This window comes from Coffea eugenioides, chromosome 2 (assembly GCF_003713205.1).
Source record: "Coffea eugenioides isolate CCC68of chromosome 2, Ceug_1.0, whole genome shotgun sequence".
In the NCBI taxonomy this organism is placed as follows: Eukaryota; Viridiplantae; Streptophyta; class Magnoliopsida; order Gentianales; family Rubiaceae; genus Coffea; species Coffea eugenioides.
Genome location: NC_040036.1, coordinates 78,263,986 through 78,279,150, shown reverse-complemented (window position 1 = coordinate 78,279,150; position 15,165 = coordinate 78,263,986). Strand labels below are relative to the sequence as shown.

Sequence of the window (15,165 nt, the reverse complement as noted above, 5' to 3'; positions counted from 1 at the left end):
TCGTACATGGTGAATCAAAACCTAGTTGTTTTGAGATCTCTTGTTTTCTTTCCTTTTGTCTTTGCTCCTTTGATTCTTAGATACCCTTAAACAGGCCTCAACATTATGGCTGCTTTAGTTTTGGTCTTCTCTTTATGCATATGGTTGTGCTACTCTGTCTTGTTGCAAGATCTGCTGTATGCGGATATGTACCCTTAAGTAGCATGGATTTGCTATAATTTGGCAATTTCACGTTTCAGTTGTTAAGTTGTCTCAGCTCTTACAATGTAATTAGTTACATAGATAAGCCTAAGATTTGAGAAATCCATGCAACAACGTACAGATTATAAAAGGGCTTATGTATTCCCTCAGGCGTGGCAACACCCCCCAGCTGTCGAAAAACTTAATATTAGAGCAAACGAATGCTTCTGTGCGAGTCATCCTTGTGCAGGGGCCACGCTAATCTTCTCTATATCATTCCAATTTTTTTGATGACCCCAAAGGGACAAAAGCAAATGCATCTGATTTGAGTTAAAGAGGAAGTATAACAACTGAAAAGCTCAATGGGGAAAGGGATGGGTTAGGTGGTACGGAAGAGAGAATATAGGTAATAGGTCTTGAGTTTGAGATCTTCAATTTACATTAAGAACTTTACTGGTATCTTACTCTCATGCTTGAAGCTTTCATATCTGAGGTGATACTCAGTTATTATTTGTCCACATTTGTCATTAATAACTCCCAATTAACTGCCTAGAGCATTATCGGACTTGTACAGCAGTGGCCTATAGTATAAACTGTGGTACTTTCAACTCTGCCAGACTTCCGCTATTGTGCTTGTCATGGCTTGTCCATACTTCACCAAGCACAAAAAGGCATAAAATTCTTCAAAAATAACACCAGAGACTTTCATATTTTTAATGAAATGCAAAGATGTGTATGGTCTTGGTCATTATATTTATGAAGAGTGTGACAACTTGTTTTGTTCGAATTCCAAAGAAAGACACAAAAGTCTGTCAAGATGCTTATAATCTAATCTTAGTATAAGCTTCTATGTGAACAATGCCTGCAAAAATAATGTATGCAGCAGTGGAGCAAAATGCAGTGACGGGCTGTCACCACCAAGAGCAAATATCCATCCTTTGCTACCATCCAAAGCCCCTTTTGGGCACCTCAAATGAACGCATCATGTATTTCTTACACACGCTTGTCCTGTGCCTTGTTGGCCAGTTATTATTTTCTAAAGTGCCTAATTGTCTGATGCATGTACCAGAGGAGAAATGTCTCATTATCTTTTGTCTAGGACTGGTCAGTTTGTGCTGGAATTGGTGATATGCATAGACATTGCCGTTGACCTTTAGTATGTACTGATTTTCACTTAAGCAAATTAATAGAGAATTGTTTCGTCCTCCCGGCAGTTCAGCACTGTACTCAGGAGACTTGAGGTATGCTTTTGGTCTGGTAATACAGGTTTAGGCTAAGACAGGACTTCAAATGGTACTTAATTGAGAGGCAAATACTCTCCATTCTTTATTTTTCTTATAGGGCCAGTTGTGAGGGCTGTAGATTGGTGTCAGTAACATAGTTGATCCACCGTTTTACTGTGGATTATGGAACAAAATCATTTTTTCTTCTGGGTAAAGAGGACAAGGGAAGAAGCAGCTCAACTGCTCAATCTGCTGGGTTGGAGCCTGGAGGGTGATACGTAAGAGCAACTTGAATGCTTTTGCTGTAAATTTTTCTCCTCGAATGTCGAATCAAAGAGAGGAACTGCCTTATGGCCTCTACAGAAATAAGCATTGTTCCAATTGGTCCAAGTATCTAAAAAATGGCAATGAACATTTTCATGGTCTTAACCAAATGGATTTTGCTTCTTTCTGCCATCCTCATTTTAGAGGATATCTAATTAGCTAGCGAGTTCCATTCCCTAAAGTCGTAGCAGTATAATCACAAAATGAAAGTAAATTCTGAAGAGCACAAATCATAGACTGCTGGAATTGGTAATAAATCTTGGGTCATAAATCAGAATCGAGACTGCATTTAAGAGTGATTGACATCTTAGCATTACTAGCTAGTTATTGATATAATGAACCGATTTTCTCCTATTGTAGCTGTCAGTCAAAAAGATCCTTTCTTGCTGTTTGCAAATGTGCAGCTTGACAGAAACTGAGTTCGGCTTTTGATAACACCCCGTCAATATGATCCTACTGATCTTGGTTTCGTGTGGTTTTGTCCACAAATAGGACATCCTCAATCCAAGCAACAACGTTGAAGGCCAAACCTTCCAATACTCTAGAGTAACTCTCCAGGATAGCTTTCCCTACATCCTGAATGTAAACAAGATCATTATAAAAAACAAGAAACTGGTATAATGTTTTGGGAAGGACAAATGTGGATTTTGGAGATACATACTCTGTTGTGATGAATCTTGCTTGCGTCCAATGATGTTTGGGAAAGCTCAGGATATCTTTGCTTTAAGCAGAACAACAGACTCTCAGCTCGTTCTGCTAGGATATGATTCTTGTCCGTCCGATCGATATCAGACATGAAGTCTTTAACCAGGTCCCATGATGATTTCGAGTGTGTCATGCTGCATGCTTTACGCCTCCATGTGTACATTGAAGCTTCAATCTTATCTGCGAACTCGAGTGCTTCATGTTCAGAGCCCAGATTAAGGCAGTTCAGAAGCAAGTCAGGTGTAAATTTCTCCCCATTGCACATATAGCGGTAAACTGCATCTCCAACAATTGCTTTTCCACTCTGAGTAGAGCATTGATACACAGAAAATACAGTTAGACAGCTGACTATTATTGTCATATTACCGTTAAAGAATTGCAGTAGCTTCATCTGATTTATAATATGACTACCTTAGGAAGTGATGCCATGTAGGAATCAGGGATCTCCATTTCAGCAAGAATGCTATTATTAAGAGCCTTGGCAGCTTTGTGTATTTGGTTGGCACAATCACGCTTGTGGCGCAGGTGCTTCCTTGACTTCTCAGAGAGGCCTCCAGAAGGAACACATGGGACTGGTAGCCACCATTTTTCTTCTTTGCGCTGAGGAGCAGGAATCCTCCTAAATGACCCAGACCGCGACTTTCCTGACATGCTTCCCTGTTCAGCATACCAAAATTCAGTTTCCTCAAAGCTGTCCAATACTTCCTGTCACGCAACATCAATTCAGCTATCAGATTTGACACAAAACAGAAAATTTGGGTCATTTTTCAAAGATCAATGTTGATTATAACAGCAGACAGACAGTAGCAGTCTTTACCAGGAGCAATGCATCAAGTTTTCTCAGTGCAGGAAGGTTGACGCTGATGTCTGACCTCGGTCTACTAGTCATCACCTGAAAGTTGATCATATACCCATCATGTTAATTAATTAAACATGCAAAGAACCAGATTGGTTAGCGTAAAAGAGGGGAATCCATAGATGACATTATTGAGGCCAAAGGTCTTGGCCTAATGGTAATGGTAGTGCCAACCTTCAATGCCTATACTAGCCTGGAGGAACAAAGATCATCAGCCCCTGTTCTGCCTAACCTTTGCCCAGTAACCAATACCAAAAATAAATAAATAAATAAATGAAACAAAAAATAAAAACTAAAAGAACAGAGACGTCACCTCAACAGCAGTCCCATCTTGTAAATCATGTAATGCTGGAACAAATTCTACTATGTGGTCACAGATGGATAAAAAGCAATTCATTTCTCTCTTCCACATCAATTTCTTATCAGGATGTAATGGTTCTAATCGTAGATGGTGACCAAATATAGAAGCTGCACGGTGTAAACAAAATTGAGATACTAAATCAGAAAAATAAAACATGCATCAGAATTGAAGTAATAGAAGTACAATCTGGCCCAACTACAGGAGCGTTTAACATAGCAGTACCATAAAGATTTGTTATGGAATTTGATACTGCCACAGCAGTGCTGACACCTTTCCCACTTCCGGACATGTCTTGGCCTAATAGCAGCTTCGAAAATCTTTCCTTCATCATGTCAAGCTCTACAAGTATTTCGAACACCGTTAGGAAACTAGGGAAACCAAAAAGAAAAGGGACGGAAAAGAATCAATCTTGCAGAACCCACCTAAATCTTCAGTCTCTGTCTCATCATCTGCAGCAGGGTTTTGTTGCTGCATTACTAGTTTTGAAAGCACAGGAGTTTTGGGAGATTTCATTCCTGGCCAACATAAGGGAGAGGGGGTCTCCGAAAAGGTGCTGCTGTTGTCATCTGTAGGTTCAGAGAAGGCTGAGACGTCTGAGTTAGTTCTGCAGAAAGAATAGCCACTCTGCAACGAAAAGCTGGTGGCTTCGGTTGACGATGATTGATCATTCTGATCTAAAGAAGATTGTGAAGGTTGATATCCCAGATCACAAGTTTCATCCGAATTACCCGCGCTATCCATTTGATCCCTTGTCTTCCCCCTTTATCTAGACTGCTGCTGCAGATGTCAAGGTTGTAAACTCAATTTCAGGCAAAAGTACTTGAAGAGAGGATGCATTTTTTATGAAACTAAATCTACCGGGAACTGACTTCAAAATGTTAGAATTCTTGAGTTCCAAGACAAAAGCATTTCATATATTGCTTTCCAGAAAAAGAAAAAGGAAAAAAAAAAAAGAATCTGCTGTGTCTTTTTCTTAGCTTAACTTTGAAATTATTCACTGATCACACTGAACATGCAGCAACTTTCTTGACAAAGTAGCAAGTCATCCAAGGAGACCAAGCATGACTTGGGAGAAACAGAAGCCAACATACTGGTGGTTTAAAAATTTTGAAGATAACGGCTGGAAGAGAAAAAAGCAACGGTAAAACCATTCTTTTATGCTACCTTTAATGGATGGGCTGATGATTTGAATTTGAAGAATTGATGCTGCTTTGAAAACGATGGCTATAGCTGTTGGCTTTGCTGAGTGAATGCCGTTTTGAAACAGTTCCCTCCCAAGTCCAAAGTCCCAACCTTTATTTCTTCACCCCCACCCCACAAACAAAAAAAGAAAAAGAAAAGAAACATCTCATTTACCTCAAGCAAAAAGGCCAATTTCATCAACTTCATTCATGAGAAAAACCAGATATATATACATATATCTGGGTCATTGATGAAGATATGTGAAGTTGAGGAATAAATCAAAGCTGTCTCAAACAGCCCAGAAGATTGCTGTTTCTATAGAGCTACCTCTAGTTATAACGCAGATGACTCGATAAGGACTCATCCGGAGTTTAAAAATGTAGTACTCATCAGGATTAGGACCTGAACCAAGAGCTCAGGACTACATCACTAATCAAGGGATGTTGGGATATAGTTATATGGTAGATTGAAATAGACTTAAAATACAGAATATCACATTATTTTATCACCTTAGATAGAAGAATGTGGATTATGATAATCCAAATTTTGACGGGCATAATAAATAAAGGCGGCCTGTCAGGGATCCTTTGCGGTTGGCCGCCCATAATTAGGTAATGATTAAGGAACAATCGACAAGGAGTTGTGGAGCAGTACTGTGTATCTTTTAAAGTTTTTATCGACCGTGATTAGGCCCACTGGCTAGACTCCTGTGCCTTGTGCTTCTACTGTTAAACATTTCAAGAGAATGTTTAAAATGTAACTATTCTCAGTAAACTGTGTTATATATAAGTGGAAACCACATATTCTGCTGTTATCATGTACTCGAGAAACATCAAAATACTTGGACTAATCTGCAAACTTATTGTAGATTAATGTATACAAAAGCCAACTGTACTTTCACATTTGTGCTACATCGAAGTGCAGAGCAGTAACTAAACCAACAAGACTTCTAACCTTTTTTTTTTTTTTTTTTCACGTCAAGACTTCTAACTTTTACTAATCATTTATTCGTCGAATTTGTTAGACCTTTATAAATTGTTCATCACATTTGTTAGATACTGGTTGATAACCAACCCAATTTAACACTTAATGAAATTCAGATCTTAACATGTTCGAACGTATCTGATAATAATAAAAAATAAAACATCTTAATTAATTATGTACATTAATTAAACACATCTGAATCGCGTAGGCAAGACTTATTCCAAAAAATAAGTGATAAGTGAATGCATTCAAATGTTAGAATTTCAGTATTTACAATTTAATAACTTAATAGATTCAGATTTCAGATTTCAATTTTATCAAACGCACTCCTAAGAGTAGAGTAGGTGCATGCATGTTGCAAATTGGTCGAGTCTTGCATTGATTTAGTCCCTTTTCAAACCATTTGTGAGTCTCACTTAGAAGATGCATCTTAACAAGCCTCAAGTAAATTGTTAATGCATTAACCAGAAAATCCTATACTGAATACTATAACCAAGAAAAGAAACAGAAACCAAAAAAAAAAAAGAAAAGAAGCTGAGAGTTGTTAGAAGTTTAGCCCATGAATGATGAATCCCTAGTACTGTGCCTGTGGTGGTTAAACACTGTCACCTGGCTGAGTAAAATCAGTAATAGTAATAGTAAACACCCATTAGGCAATAATGATGTTTACCTACCAAAAAGAAGAAGAAAAAAAAAAGTGTCAAACTGGTCCGTCATGATAGTAGACGTGCATGGCACTTCAACAAATTCGTGAACGTGTGAATTATATGATGCTTAATTATTTTTATACATCCAAATCATTGAGGTCAAATGAATAATGGTTCTTTAGAAGCAAATGCATGCATCTTCTCATGGACTGCAAATCAAAGCAAGACAGGGGTTGGAGAAAGGAAATGGGGAAACCATATGAAAAGAGGAAGGCAAGAACAAGAAGAAGAAGAAGAAGAAAGAAATTTAACAAGAAAACTCCTTTTAATTATTGAGATCAAGTCAACTACCCATTGCTGTTTACTGGGGTTTTTTTTTTCCCCTCCTTTCGTTTGACAGGGGTTGCCACGAAGGAAAATAATATTTGGGTTCTTTCGGGTTTTAATTCTCAATGTAAGGTATAAAATACTCATAGAGTTTATCTTTGATCGGATGAATTTAACAAAATCTAAATATAGAACAAATAGTTAATGAATTTAAATAAATAATTTGATCTCAATGGACGTAGTTAAGGAGATGAACAAAGGGCTAATCATAATTAAAGCTTTTAACGATTCAGAAATTTGATACTTTTAGTCAAGTTTATTACTTATTTTTTCTATTTCGAAATCTGAGAGACAGGTAAAGTTATCTTCGGAATCACTCATTTTATTTTACAAATATGTTCTGTTAGATATTCTATAATGGTCATATTTCTTTTTTCAGTAATTTTTTCTTCTGAATTTCTTGATAAGAAAGCGGGAACAGTTCTGAAACTCTAGCTTCAAGACTGGTATAAAGTCCTGACAACGATGTGGGGGTCTCCCATTAGGTTTAGGTGCGTTTCCATTTCTTGGGGAAGGAAGCCCATGCTTTCCCGGAACAACCATATGATGGGCCAGTAGCCTTTTAGGCCCATTACTATGTTGCTAATCTTGCAATCTCATCTGGAATCTTGCCCATTGATTAAGTTTAATAAGAATTATAATACTGAATTAAAGTATTGCAAAAATATTATATTTTATCTTTTAAAAAAATTGCCTTTATTTGTGTGTTTAGAGAGGAAGAAAAATGCGTGTATGTGAAAAAGAGAAAAAAATAATAAAACAATTTAGAAGTGATACATATTTGTGCGTGAGAATGCATATTTGTCTGCGTGGACGCGTGTGTTAAACAGAAAGAATACAAATGTGTTTTTTTGTGCAAGAGCATGCATGAGAGCGTGCTATATGTGCGAGAGTTATAGTAATATATGTAGTCAATTTAGAAAATTCAGTGAAAAATTTTCGATTGAAAAGTTGTACACAAATTAAGTACTCCCTTTCTTTTTTTATAACTGACGTTTAAGGTTTTGCACACCAATTAAGAAAAGTTTTTTCATTGTTTAAATCTATACACTACTTTCCTTTTATACCCTCATTAATTGTCCAATTCACCCATATTTTCTCTCACTAGAGTACTAAATGGTGCTGTTTTATTAGGCCAAAAGCAATGCAAACTAACTAGGAGTAGTAATTAAGAGCCCTGTATTGGAAAAGAGAGATAAAAGGGTAAAATTGTGAAAAAATAATTAATGCTGCATGGGGATAGTAAAACGACAGATAAAAGTACTTAAGAGCAAACGTCAGTTATAAAAAAAGGGAGGGAGTAGCATTTAACACATTAAGTGGTGAGACAACAGACATGCTGAATTCAAAGAGTTAATTTTCAGCATTAATTAGAGTTATCCAACAAGGCCTCAATTTAAGATATTATCGATTGTGAACTTCTAAAAAAAAATAAAAAAAAAAAAAAAAAAGAAGAGAAAGGAGTAGACCAAAAAGAGGGAGCATTAGAAACTTCTATTCACTACTAGATTGAATATGCTGCAACACAGTTGACCGAAAGCAAGAAGAACTTGTCCAAGTGATTATGACACTATTTTTCGGAATAATAAACAGACATTTAAAGCATTAGCAAATTTTTTCCCCTCCTGAGGAAAGCATTAGCTGATCTGATTGTTAATGGATCTAAAACATGGACACAAAATCAGATCCTTTAGGAGTTTAGCGTGTATAATTTTCTCCTTGACTTGGTGCATCACATGATTAAGCTGGATTCCAAAGCATGGCAACGCCCTAATTAGTTTCGTTTCTGTTTCTCTCTGGATTTTGACTTCTTAGAGCGAAACAAGAACCTCCACCAGGGATTTCGCCAGAAAGTTGCTATAGAACTGCATATGGAGAGGCCAACTGATCCCTTCTCTCCATTCTCATCCGCTTCACCTTGCCTTCTCTCTATTTGTTGTATTTTAAGCTGAAAAATGTAGCAGTAATAGCAGTACTTAGAGTGAATCCCAGGTGATTCAGGTAGTGTAAATGCTGAATTCACTGGGTAGATTTTCATGCAAATGAAGATAGATACATATATATATAATACGAGTGCATGCATGTATTACTTACATTTGCAGCATTTGCAGAGTATTTGAGTCCGATACTTATCTGCCCTTTAAAAGTGTCATCATCAAGAACAACATTGTATGGAGCTGGTTTCACTTCTATGATTCCTTTGTCTTTCCCCTCCACGATTATACCTTTGAGGAAGATACTAAAGAACAGCAAATTAGCACATATAATTAACAGGTCACTACATGTGGTATGCAAAATAGGGTGACTTAGTAATACAAATAATTTAGTAGTTTATGATGGTATAATCATTTTTCCCTCATGGTGCAATATAACACAGACTTGGAAAGTTATCCTGATTTAACTTAGACATTGTTGAAACAAGAGAAGCTTAAAAAGAAGAACTAATGAGAATCATGGGGTAGAGTGCAAAATTTTAGGAAATTGTTTTCCAGGCAGTTGAATTTTCTGTACGTTGTTTGGCCTACAAATGCACCACGTGAGAAAAATTCTTCATCCATGATTTTAAGTTTGAGGTAGATCTCGTCGTCCGTTCCCCGCTCTGGCAATTCAAATGTAAATTTTTCGTTCCAGAAAACTTCTTCGTGACCTGCAGCACTGAACTTCTACATCAGGACAAATCAAGAAACATCGTCTCTGTGGAATGGAAGGCTAAAAATCTGGAAAAACCTACCAGAAAATTGTACCTCTAGATGTTTTACTTTGGTGAACTTGATCTCTGCACTCAAGAATTACATAGTAGGTTGGTTTCCCTGTCCAAGAATCATAAGCTCAAAAGGTTCAAAACTCCACTATTGTTGTAAAGCTCAATATTATCAAGAAAAAGAGTTAATCAGAACTATTAAACTTTTAGCACTAAAAAAGAAGTACCTACTATGTTAGTGTGCCTAATGCCTTCAGCACTAACAAGAAGTACTTCAAGTGTTCCTCCCATTACAGAAGAGAAAAAAGAATTGTTCTGCCGTCCCTGCTTCTTATGCAAGGGAGGCTGGACATCAGTCTCTGTTGCATGCATTATGACAATTTATGCTGGGATGTTGAAACTTATTTCGCGTTTCAAGGCTAATTAACGTTCTCCCTCTCTCTATCTCATGCAGAGAATAGATGAATTTATGACATATTGTAGTATTAATTACTAAATGAGTCACATTTCGTGTTGAATCAAGATTTAATGAGCAAATAAATTTGTTGGTCAGTTACTTTGCTCCATTGATACACAGTGTGATAAAATTGTCAGAGGAGCTAGCTGTTGGAAATCATAATGGTGGAGGGCTTATAAGTTATGAAGCATTTTGGAAACCGAAATGAATAAACTAAGGGACATTCAAGATTAACTAAGGATAAGATAATTTGTTAAAGATTATTATTGCCAGTTACTAAGGATAAGACGATATGTTAAAAGTTTTTATTGCCAGCTATAAAAACTATATGTGTCCTGTGCAATTCAGAGGTCTGGACTTGATCACCTCCATCAGTATGTATGTGCATTAAATCATACTATGACCGATCTCTTTCTTCAATCCCCTTGAATCCACCAATTCTCTCAACTTTGCTGCCTCTTTCCACCTGCCTTGTTCTGCATATAAGTTCGATAGAAATACATGATAACTGGCATTCTCCGGGTCCAAACTAAGAAGTTGCCTGGCTGCTATTTCTGATACTTCAGAAGATCCACAAGTTTCTCTACAGCCAGCAAGAATTGCTCCCCATATCCGTTTATCAGGATTGATGGGCATCTTCTTCACGAATTCAAAAGCTTCTTCAACGTTCCCTTGACGACTAAGCATATCCACCATGCAGGCATAATGTGCAAGTTTTGGAGTTATGCCAAATTTCTCTCCCATTGCATAAAACCAGCTCCAACCCTCATATTCAAGGCCACAATGGCTACAAGCAGCCAGAAGAGAAATGAAAACCACTTCATTGGGTTTTACTCCACAATGCAACATGTTTGAAAAGCAATGAAGAGCCTCCTCTCCCAATCCATTAATCCCATATCCATTGATCATCGAGCTCCAACATACAAGATCTCTGCTATGATTTTCATCAAAAAGAGCCACTCCTTGCCTTGTTCTTCCAAACTTACAATACATGTCGATTAATGCAGATGTCACAAATGCATTCAACATATATCCAGCCTTTAAGAGATATGCATGTATACTTTCTCCAATTTCCTGAGCTGTCATGGAGGAGCAAGATTGCAGTAAACTAAGAAAAGTGACCTCATTAGGCTTCTCACCAGCTGATTGCATCTGTCTATACACTTTGAAAGCATCAAAAGGTTGTTCATTTTGGACATAAGCTGCGATCATTGCACTCCAAGCAATAAGATCTTTATTGTCTAGGTAATCAAACAAGGTCTTTGCTGACCCAATTTCCCCAAAGTTAGCATACATTTGAAGAATTGCAGTCATGAGCGATATATCTTCCACGTATCCCATCTTCAGAGCAAGTCCATGCAGTCCAAGTCCAACTTTAATCTCCTCCAACTGTGAAGATGCTACTATTATTACACGAACAGTATTGACATCAACTTCAACACAAGAAGATCGCATCTGCGAGAACAAAATCAAAGTCCTTGCTGGACCTTCATTCGTGATAGATCCGCATATCATACTCCTCCAAGAAACAACATCCTTTGTTTGCATGCTGCTGGAAACTTGCACTGAGTAACTCCAAAGTCTGCACTTTGCGTACATATCGACAAGTGAATTCTGCAGGTTAATATGAGAATTGAAGTCTCTTTTAATAGAAAAACCATGAATTTCTTTCCCTAACCACAAAGTACCAAGATTAGCGCATGCGGGAAGCACAGTAACAATGCTCACACGGTTTGGTTGCACACCGCAACTTTGCATTTTTCTAAAAATATTCAAGGCCTCCACATACTCCTCATTCTTTACACACGCCGAAACCATTGCACTCCATAAAATTACATCTTTGTTTGGGGTCAGAGCAAACAGTATCCTAACAGCTCCAATATCCCAACCAGAAGAGTAAGCCCCGAGGAGTCCCGTTACTAAGGGTAGTTCTGAATCACATCCCAATTTTATGGCGAAACCATGAATCATACTAGCCATGTTTTTGGAACCCAATTGACCAATTGCTCGTATAACGCTCAAAACCGTGACAAAATTTGGTTTTTGATCCCTCATAAGCATTGTTTTGAAGAGCCCAATTGCTTGCTCTGGCTGGTTTTCCCTCTCCAAATGGGATATTTGCGCCGTCCACGACACCACATTTTCGTCTTCCACAGAAACATATAGTTCTTGAAGAGAAGAGTGGTTTTGCCATGACGAGTTGTGAAGTAAGGCGCGTGTTGAGGTTCGGAAAAGAGAAATCCTTTTGGGAATTTTCACGAACAGTTCACGTGCATTTCGGAGAGGAGAGCACATATGACACTTCCTTCGGCAACCTTCTCCAGACTAAGAAAGTATCACACGGAGGAGGTCTTTAAAGGTCTAAGCATCGAATTGCCCAGAGAGAGAGATTGCTGTCAGGTGAACGAGAGAGACGCCTGCAGTCCCGCCGCCTTTGAATTCAAGGTCATTAAAACCACCCAATCAGCAAAAATTTTATTTTTTAGATTCTTTTCCATTTTTTTTGCCCTTTTGGGGGCTTTTTTTTTTCCCTTTAATTGTAAGTATTAATTACATTTAGCCCTGAGATTGTTTTGGATTGGGCAAATTATCCAATTGGCCCTTTAACTTTTTGTCTAGGTAAAATTAAACCCCTCGTCTATTTTTTGCTGACTTTAAGCCCTTGAACTTGTAAAATGGGAAATCCGTGACCCTTTTAGCCAGTTTCTCCGGTTTTGCAACCGGAGGACCAATTTACACGAACGACATCAGAAACCAAACCAACTCCAGTAATCGATTTGAGGACGTTGTCATGGACGGAGACGATGCCGGCGCCTTCTTGGCCGCGGTGCTGGACCGCGTGGAGGGCTAAATAGCACAGGCGAGAAGCTTCGGGGTCACCATAGATGCCCATCACGCCTCACTTCTCTTTGGGTTTGTCGTCATAATCATCGGAGACATCGGAGACGACGTCGGAGATATGATTCTTGGAAGCGGCCGAGACACCGGTCCAGTGGACTTTGCGGCTGTGGGTGACGGGGTGGCAGGATTTTATAAGGGTTTTTGAGAAGGAAGAGCAGAAGGGCTTGTCATGAGGAGGGGTTGTAAGCGGAGAGAGCTTCTGGGAGGCCGCGGCGGCCGCGGCTGCTGCGGTGGCGACAGAGACGGCCATGGGATTGCGTGGGGGTTGCGCAGGGAAAAGTAAGGGAGGTGAGGGAAATCAAATAGAAAGGTGGACTATGTATGCCCTTTTTGCTTAGAATATGAGGACAAAAATGCCCTTGAAAGAAGCACACTGGCGTTCGTGTGAATTGGTCCTCCAGTTGTAAAACCGGAGAAACTGGCTGAAAGGGCCACGGGTTCCCCATTTTACAAGTTCGAGGGTTTAAAGTCAGCAAAAAATAGATGAGGGACTTAATTTTACCTAGACAAAGAGTTAAAGGGTCAATTGGATAATTTGCCCTTTTGGATTTGGACTAAAAACTACTACATGGCCCCCAAATTCTTTCCAACCTACAAAATAACCCCCTTAACAATCAACCTATCCACCAATTGCCAAGACTAGGCAAATAATAGTTTTTTTCATGGCCATGTTCGAAAAGCTATTTTTCTTAAAAATGTTTACATTTTTCATGAACACATTTTTTAATTACTTTTTATCCTATATATATCAAATCGTTGCAGTATATTTTTTGTTGAAAATGATTCCTTTTCCTCTTGGAGAATTGGAGACGATGTCACAGAAAGATATATAAAACCCTTTCAAGTTTTAATCTAACTACAGATTACAAATTACTACTTTATCAGCAAAAAAAAATTATATATATAACTATGCACACATCACTGAGGTGGATATGCCATGAGCCTATCTATCTAAGGTGGAAATACACAAGTACTCTAATAGTATAATTACTTAAATCTCCTTTGGAGAATATCACAACTTTAATGTAGTCTTTTCATTAGCTAGAATGTAAGAATAGTTGATGTTGAAACAAAAGAGAAACAAAGAAAGAGACTAACGTGTGTTGACAATGTTGAGAGGGGATATGCAATTGTCAGTTAGTGGAATGTCTTTATTGGTAAAAAAGTGGAGGCTGCAATGATCAAGAACATTTTAGTGTGCACCTAGCTAAGTAGTACGTTTTGGATTAAAAATTAGAAACTCATTTGTCAGGAGTAATTCTGTATAATTTGGTCCACCTATATCATTCTCCTTTTGTTCTTTCTTTTTTGAACTACAATTATGATATTCTTGACTTGAGAATTGACGGCAGAAATCTTGGCATCCGATGTGTGAAAGGCGGCTGTCTCATTTTCCACAATAATGACTACAATTATCAACCCAACATCGCAGTAATCGGCAATGGTTTTGAAGTTTTTACCTAATAAGATTGTCTGAGGAACTAACTTGTCATCGCTGTAAATAACTACACTTCCAAATTAAACAGGTTTTGATGAACTGCAACAGGATATGAACTCATTTGGTCTAGTTCCCTTTTGCACGAGGTGATGGTTCATCTTGGTGAGGGAGGTGCTAGCAAGGACTTCTATGGAGAATTGTACACAATCAATATTATCCCACTGGAAGAAGTAAAAGGGCTGCAACCCCATGAGATTCTAGTCCAATGTGGTGAATGAATGGAAAAAACCAAATGTATCCTTCAACAAATTGATAGAAAATATAAAGGGTCCTTCCCAAAACCAAAACATTTGACTTCAGAATGGAAATTATATCGATCAAGGAGGCTAGTTTCTTTTTTTTTTTTTTTTTTTGTAGGCATCAAGGAGGGTAATTTACTAATCAATCTAGGTGAAGTGTGAAAAGAGTCAAAAGCTATGCTCAACCTAATTTGACTGTCACCGATTTGAGCTATTCTTGACTGGAGTTATCGGCTGCCATACTAATGCAGGTGTCTCGACATTAATTTGCACCAGCTTTTGCATTGATGCCAAATTATAGTAGTCAAAAACCAATTCCTGCAGTTCTTATAACACATTAGAAAACAGATCACTGTTAAGTCCTAACGACTCCTCCAGTCCTCCCCCGATCCTTTAACTCTTGAATCTTGGCACCCTATTTGGTTTTGAAGTGTTTGAGAGATGATCTTAACTTCGCTAGCAAATTCCATGATCTGAACAACCATGCGCGGGTGGAAATATTCAGTCAACGTTTTCTTGG

The 15,165-nt window shown here is 38.1% G+C and overlaps 2 protein-coding genes and 1 non-coding gene across 7 annotated transcripts; all 3 read right to left on the bottom strand.

The window, feature by feature from the left end:
- Nucleotides 1–384: 384 nt before the first annotated feature.
- Nucleotides 385–486, bottom strand: LOC113764300. Its single transcript, XR_003467576.1, has one exon. It is a non-coding gene; the product is annotated as a U6 spliceosomal RNA (small nuclear RNA).
- A 1,487-nt stretch (nucleotides 487–1,973) lies between these two features.
- LOC113762238 (rop guanine nucleotide exchange factor 3-like) lies at nucleotides 1,974–4,747 on the bottom strand. The gene is made up of 8 exons (XM_027305603.1): nucleotides 4,508–4,747; nucleotides 4,072–4,426; nucleotides 3,872–3,988; nucleotides 3,602–3,756; nucleotides 3,250–3,324; nucleotides 2,844–3,137; nucleotides 2,389–2,736; nucleotides 1,974–2,303 (listed from the first exon to the last, which is right to left on the bottom strand). Exons 2-8 carry the CDS (start codon nucleotides 4,388–4,390, stop codon nucleotides 2,181–2,183), a joined length of 1,431 nt encoding a protein of 476 aa, XP_027161404.1. The 5' UTR covers nucleotides 4,391–4,426; nucleotides 4,508–4,747; the 3' UTR covers nucleotides 1,974–2,180.
- Nucleotides 4,748–8,313: 3,566 nt separating this feature from the next.
- Nucleotides 8,314–12,395, bottom strand: LOC113760734 (pentatricopeptide repeat-containing protein At4g33990-like). Of its 5 annotated transcripts, XM_027303423.1 has the most exons (5): nucleotides 10,374–12,395; nucleotides 9,581–9,659; nucleotides 9,361–9,504; nucleotides 8,944–9,088; nucleotides 8,314–8,797 (listed from the first exon to the last, which is right to left on the bottom strand). In XM_027303423.1, the coding sequence occupies exon 1, from the start codon at nucleotides 12,300–12,302 to the stop codon at nucleotides 10,395–10,397; it is 1,908 nt and encodes a 635-aa protein (XP_027159224.1). In that variant the 5' UTR covers nucleotides 12,303–12,395; the 3' UTR covers nucleotides 8,314–8,797; nucleotides 8,944–9,088; nucleotides 9,361–9,504; nucleotides 9,581–9,659; nucleotides 10,374–10,394. The 5 variants fall into 5 exon arrangements, with proteins under 5 accessions (XP_027159224.1, XP_027159220.1, XP_027159221.1 ...); XM_027303419.1 differs by having other exon boundaries at nucleotides 8,944–9,504; XM_027303420.1 differs by having other exon boundaries at nucleotides 8,944–9,496.
- Between the last annotated feature and the right edge of the window lie 2,770 nt (nucleotides 12,396–15,165).

What these genes read in the sequence shown, in the direction of transcription:
- LOC113762238 (XM_027305603.1), bottom strand. Translation starts at nt 4,390, where the DNA reads ATGGATAGCGCGGGTAATTCGGATGAAACTTGTGATCTGGGATATCAA. An exon ending in AACTTGATGCATTGCTCCTG is followed by an intron (nt 3,138 to 3,249) that starts GTAAAGACTGCT and finishes GTTGCGTGACAG; the next exon opens with GAAGTATTGGACAGCTTTGA. An exon ending in ACATGGCATCACTTCCTAAG is followed by an intron (nt 2,737 to 2,843) that starts GTAGTCATATTA and finishes TGCTCTACTCAG; the next exon opens with AGTGGAAAAGCAATTGTTGG.
- LOC113760734 (XM_027303419.1), bottom strand. Translation starts at nt 12,302, where the DNA reads ATGTGCTCTCCTCTCCGAAATGCACGTGAACTGTTCGTGAAAATTCCC.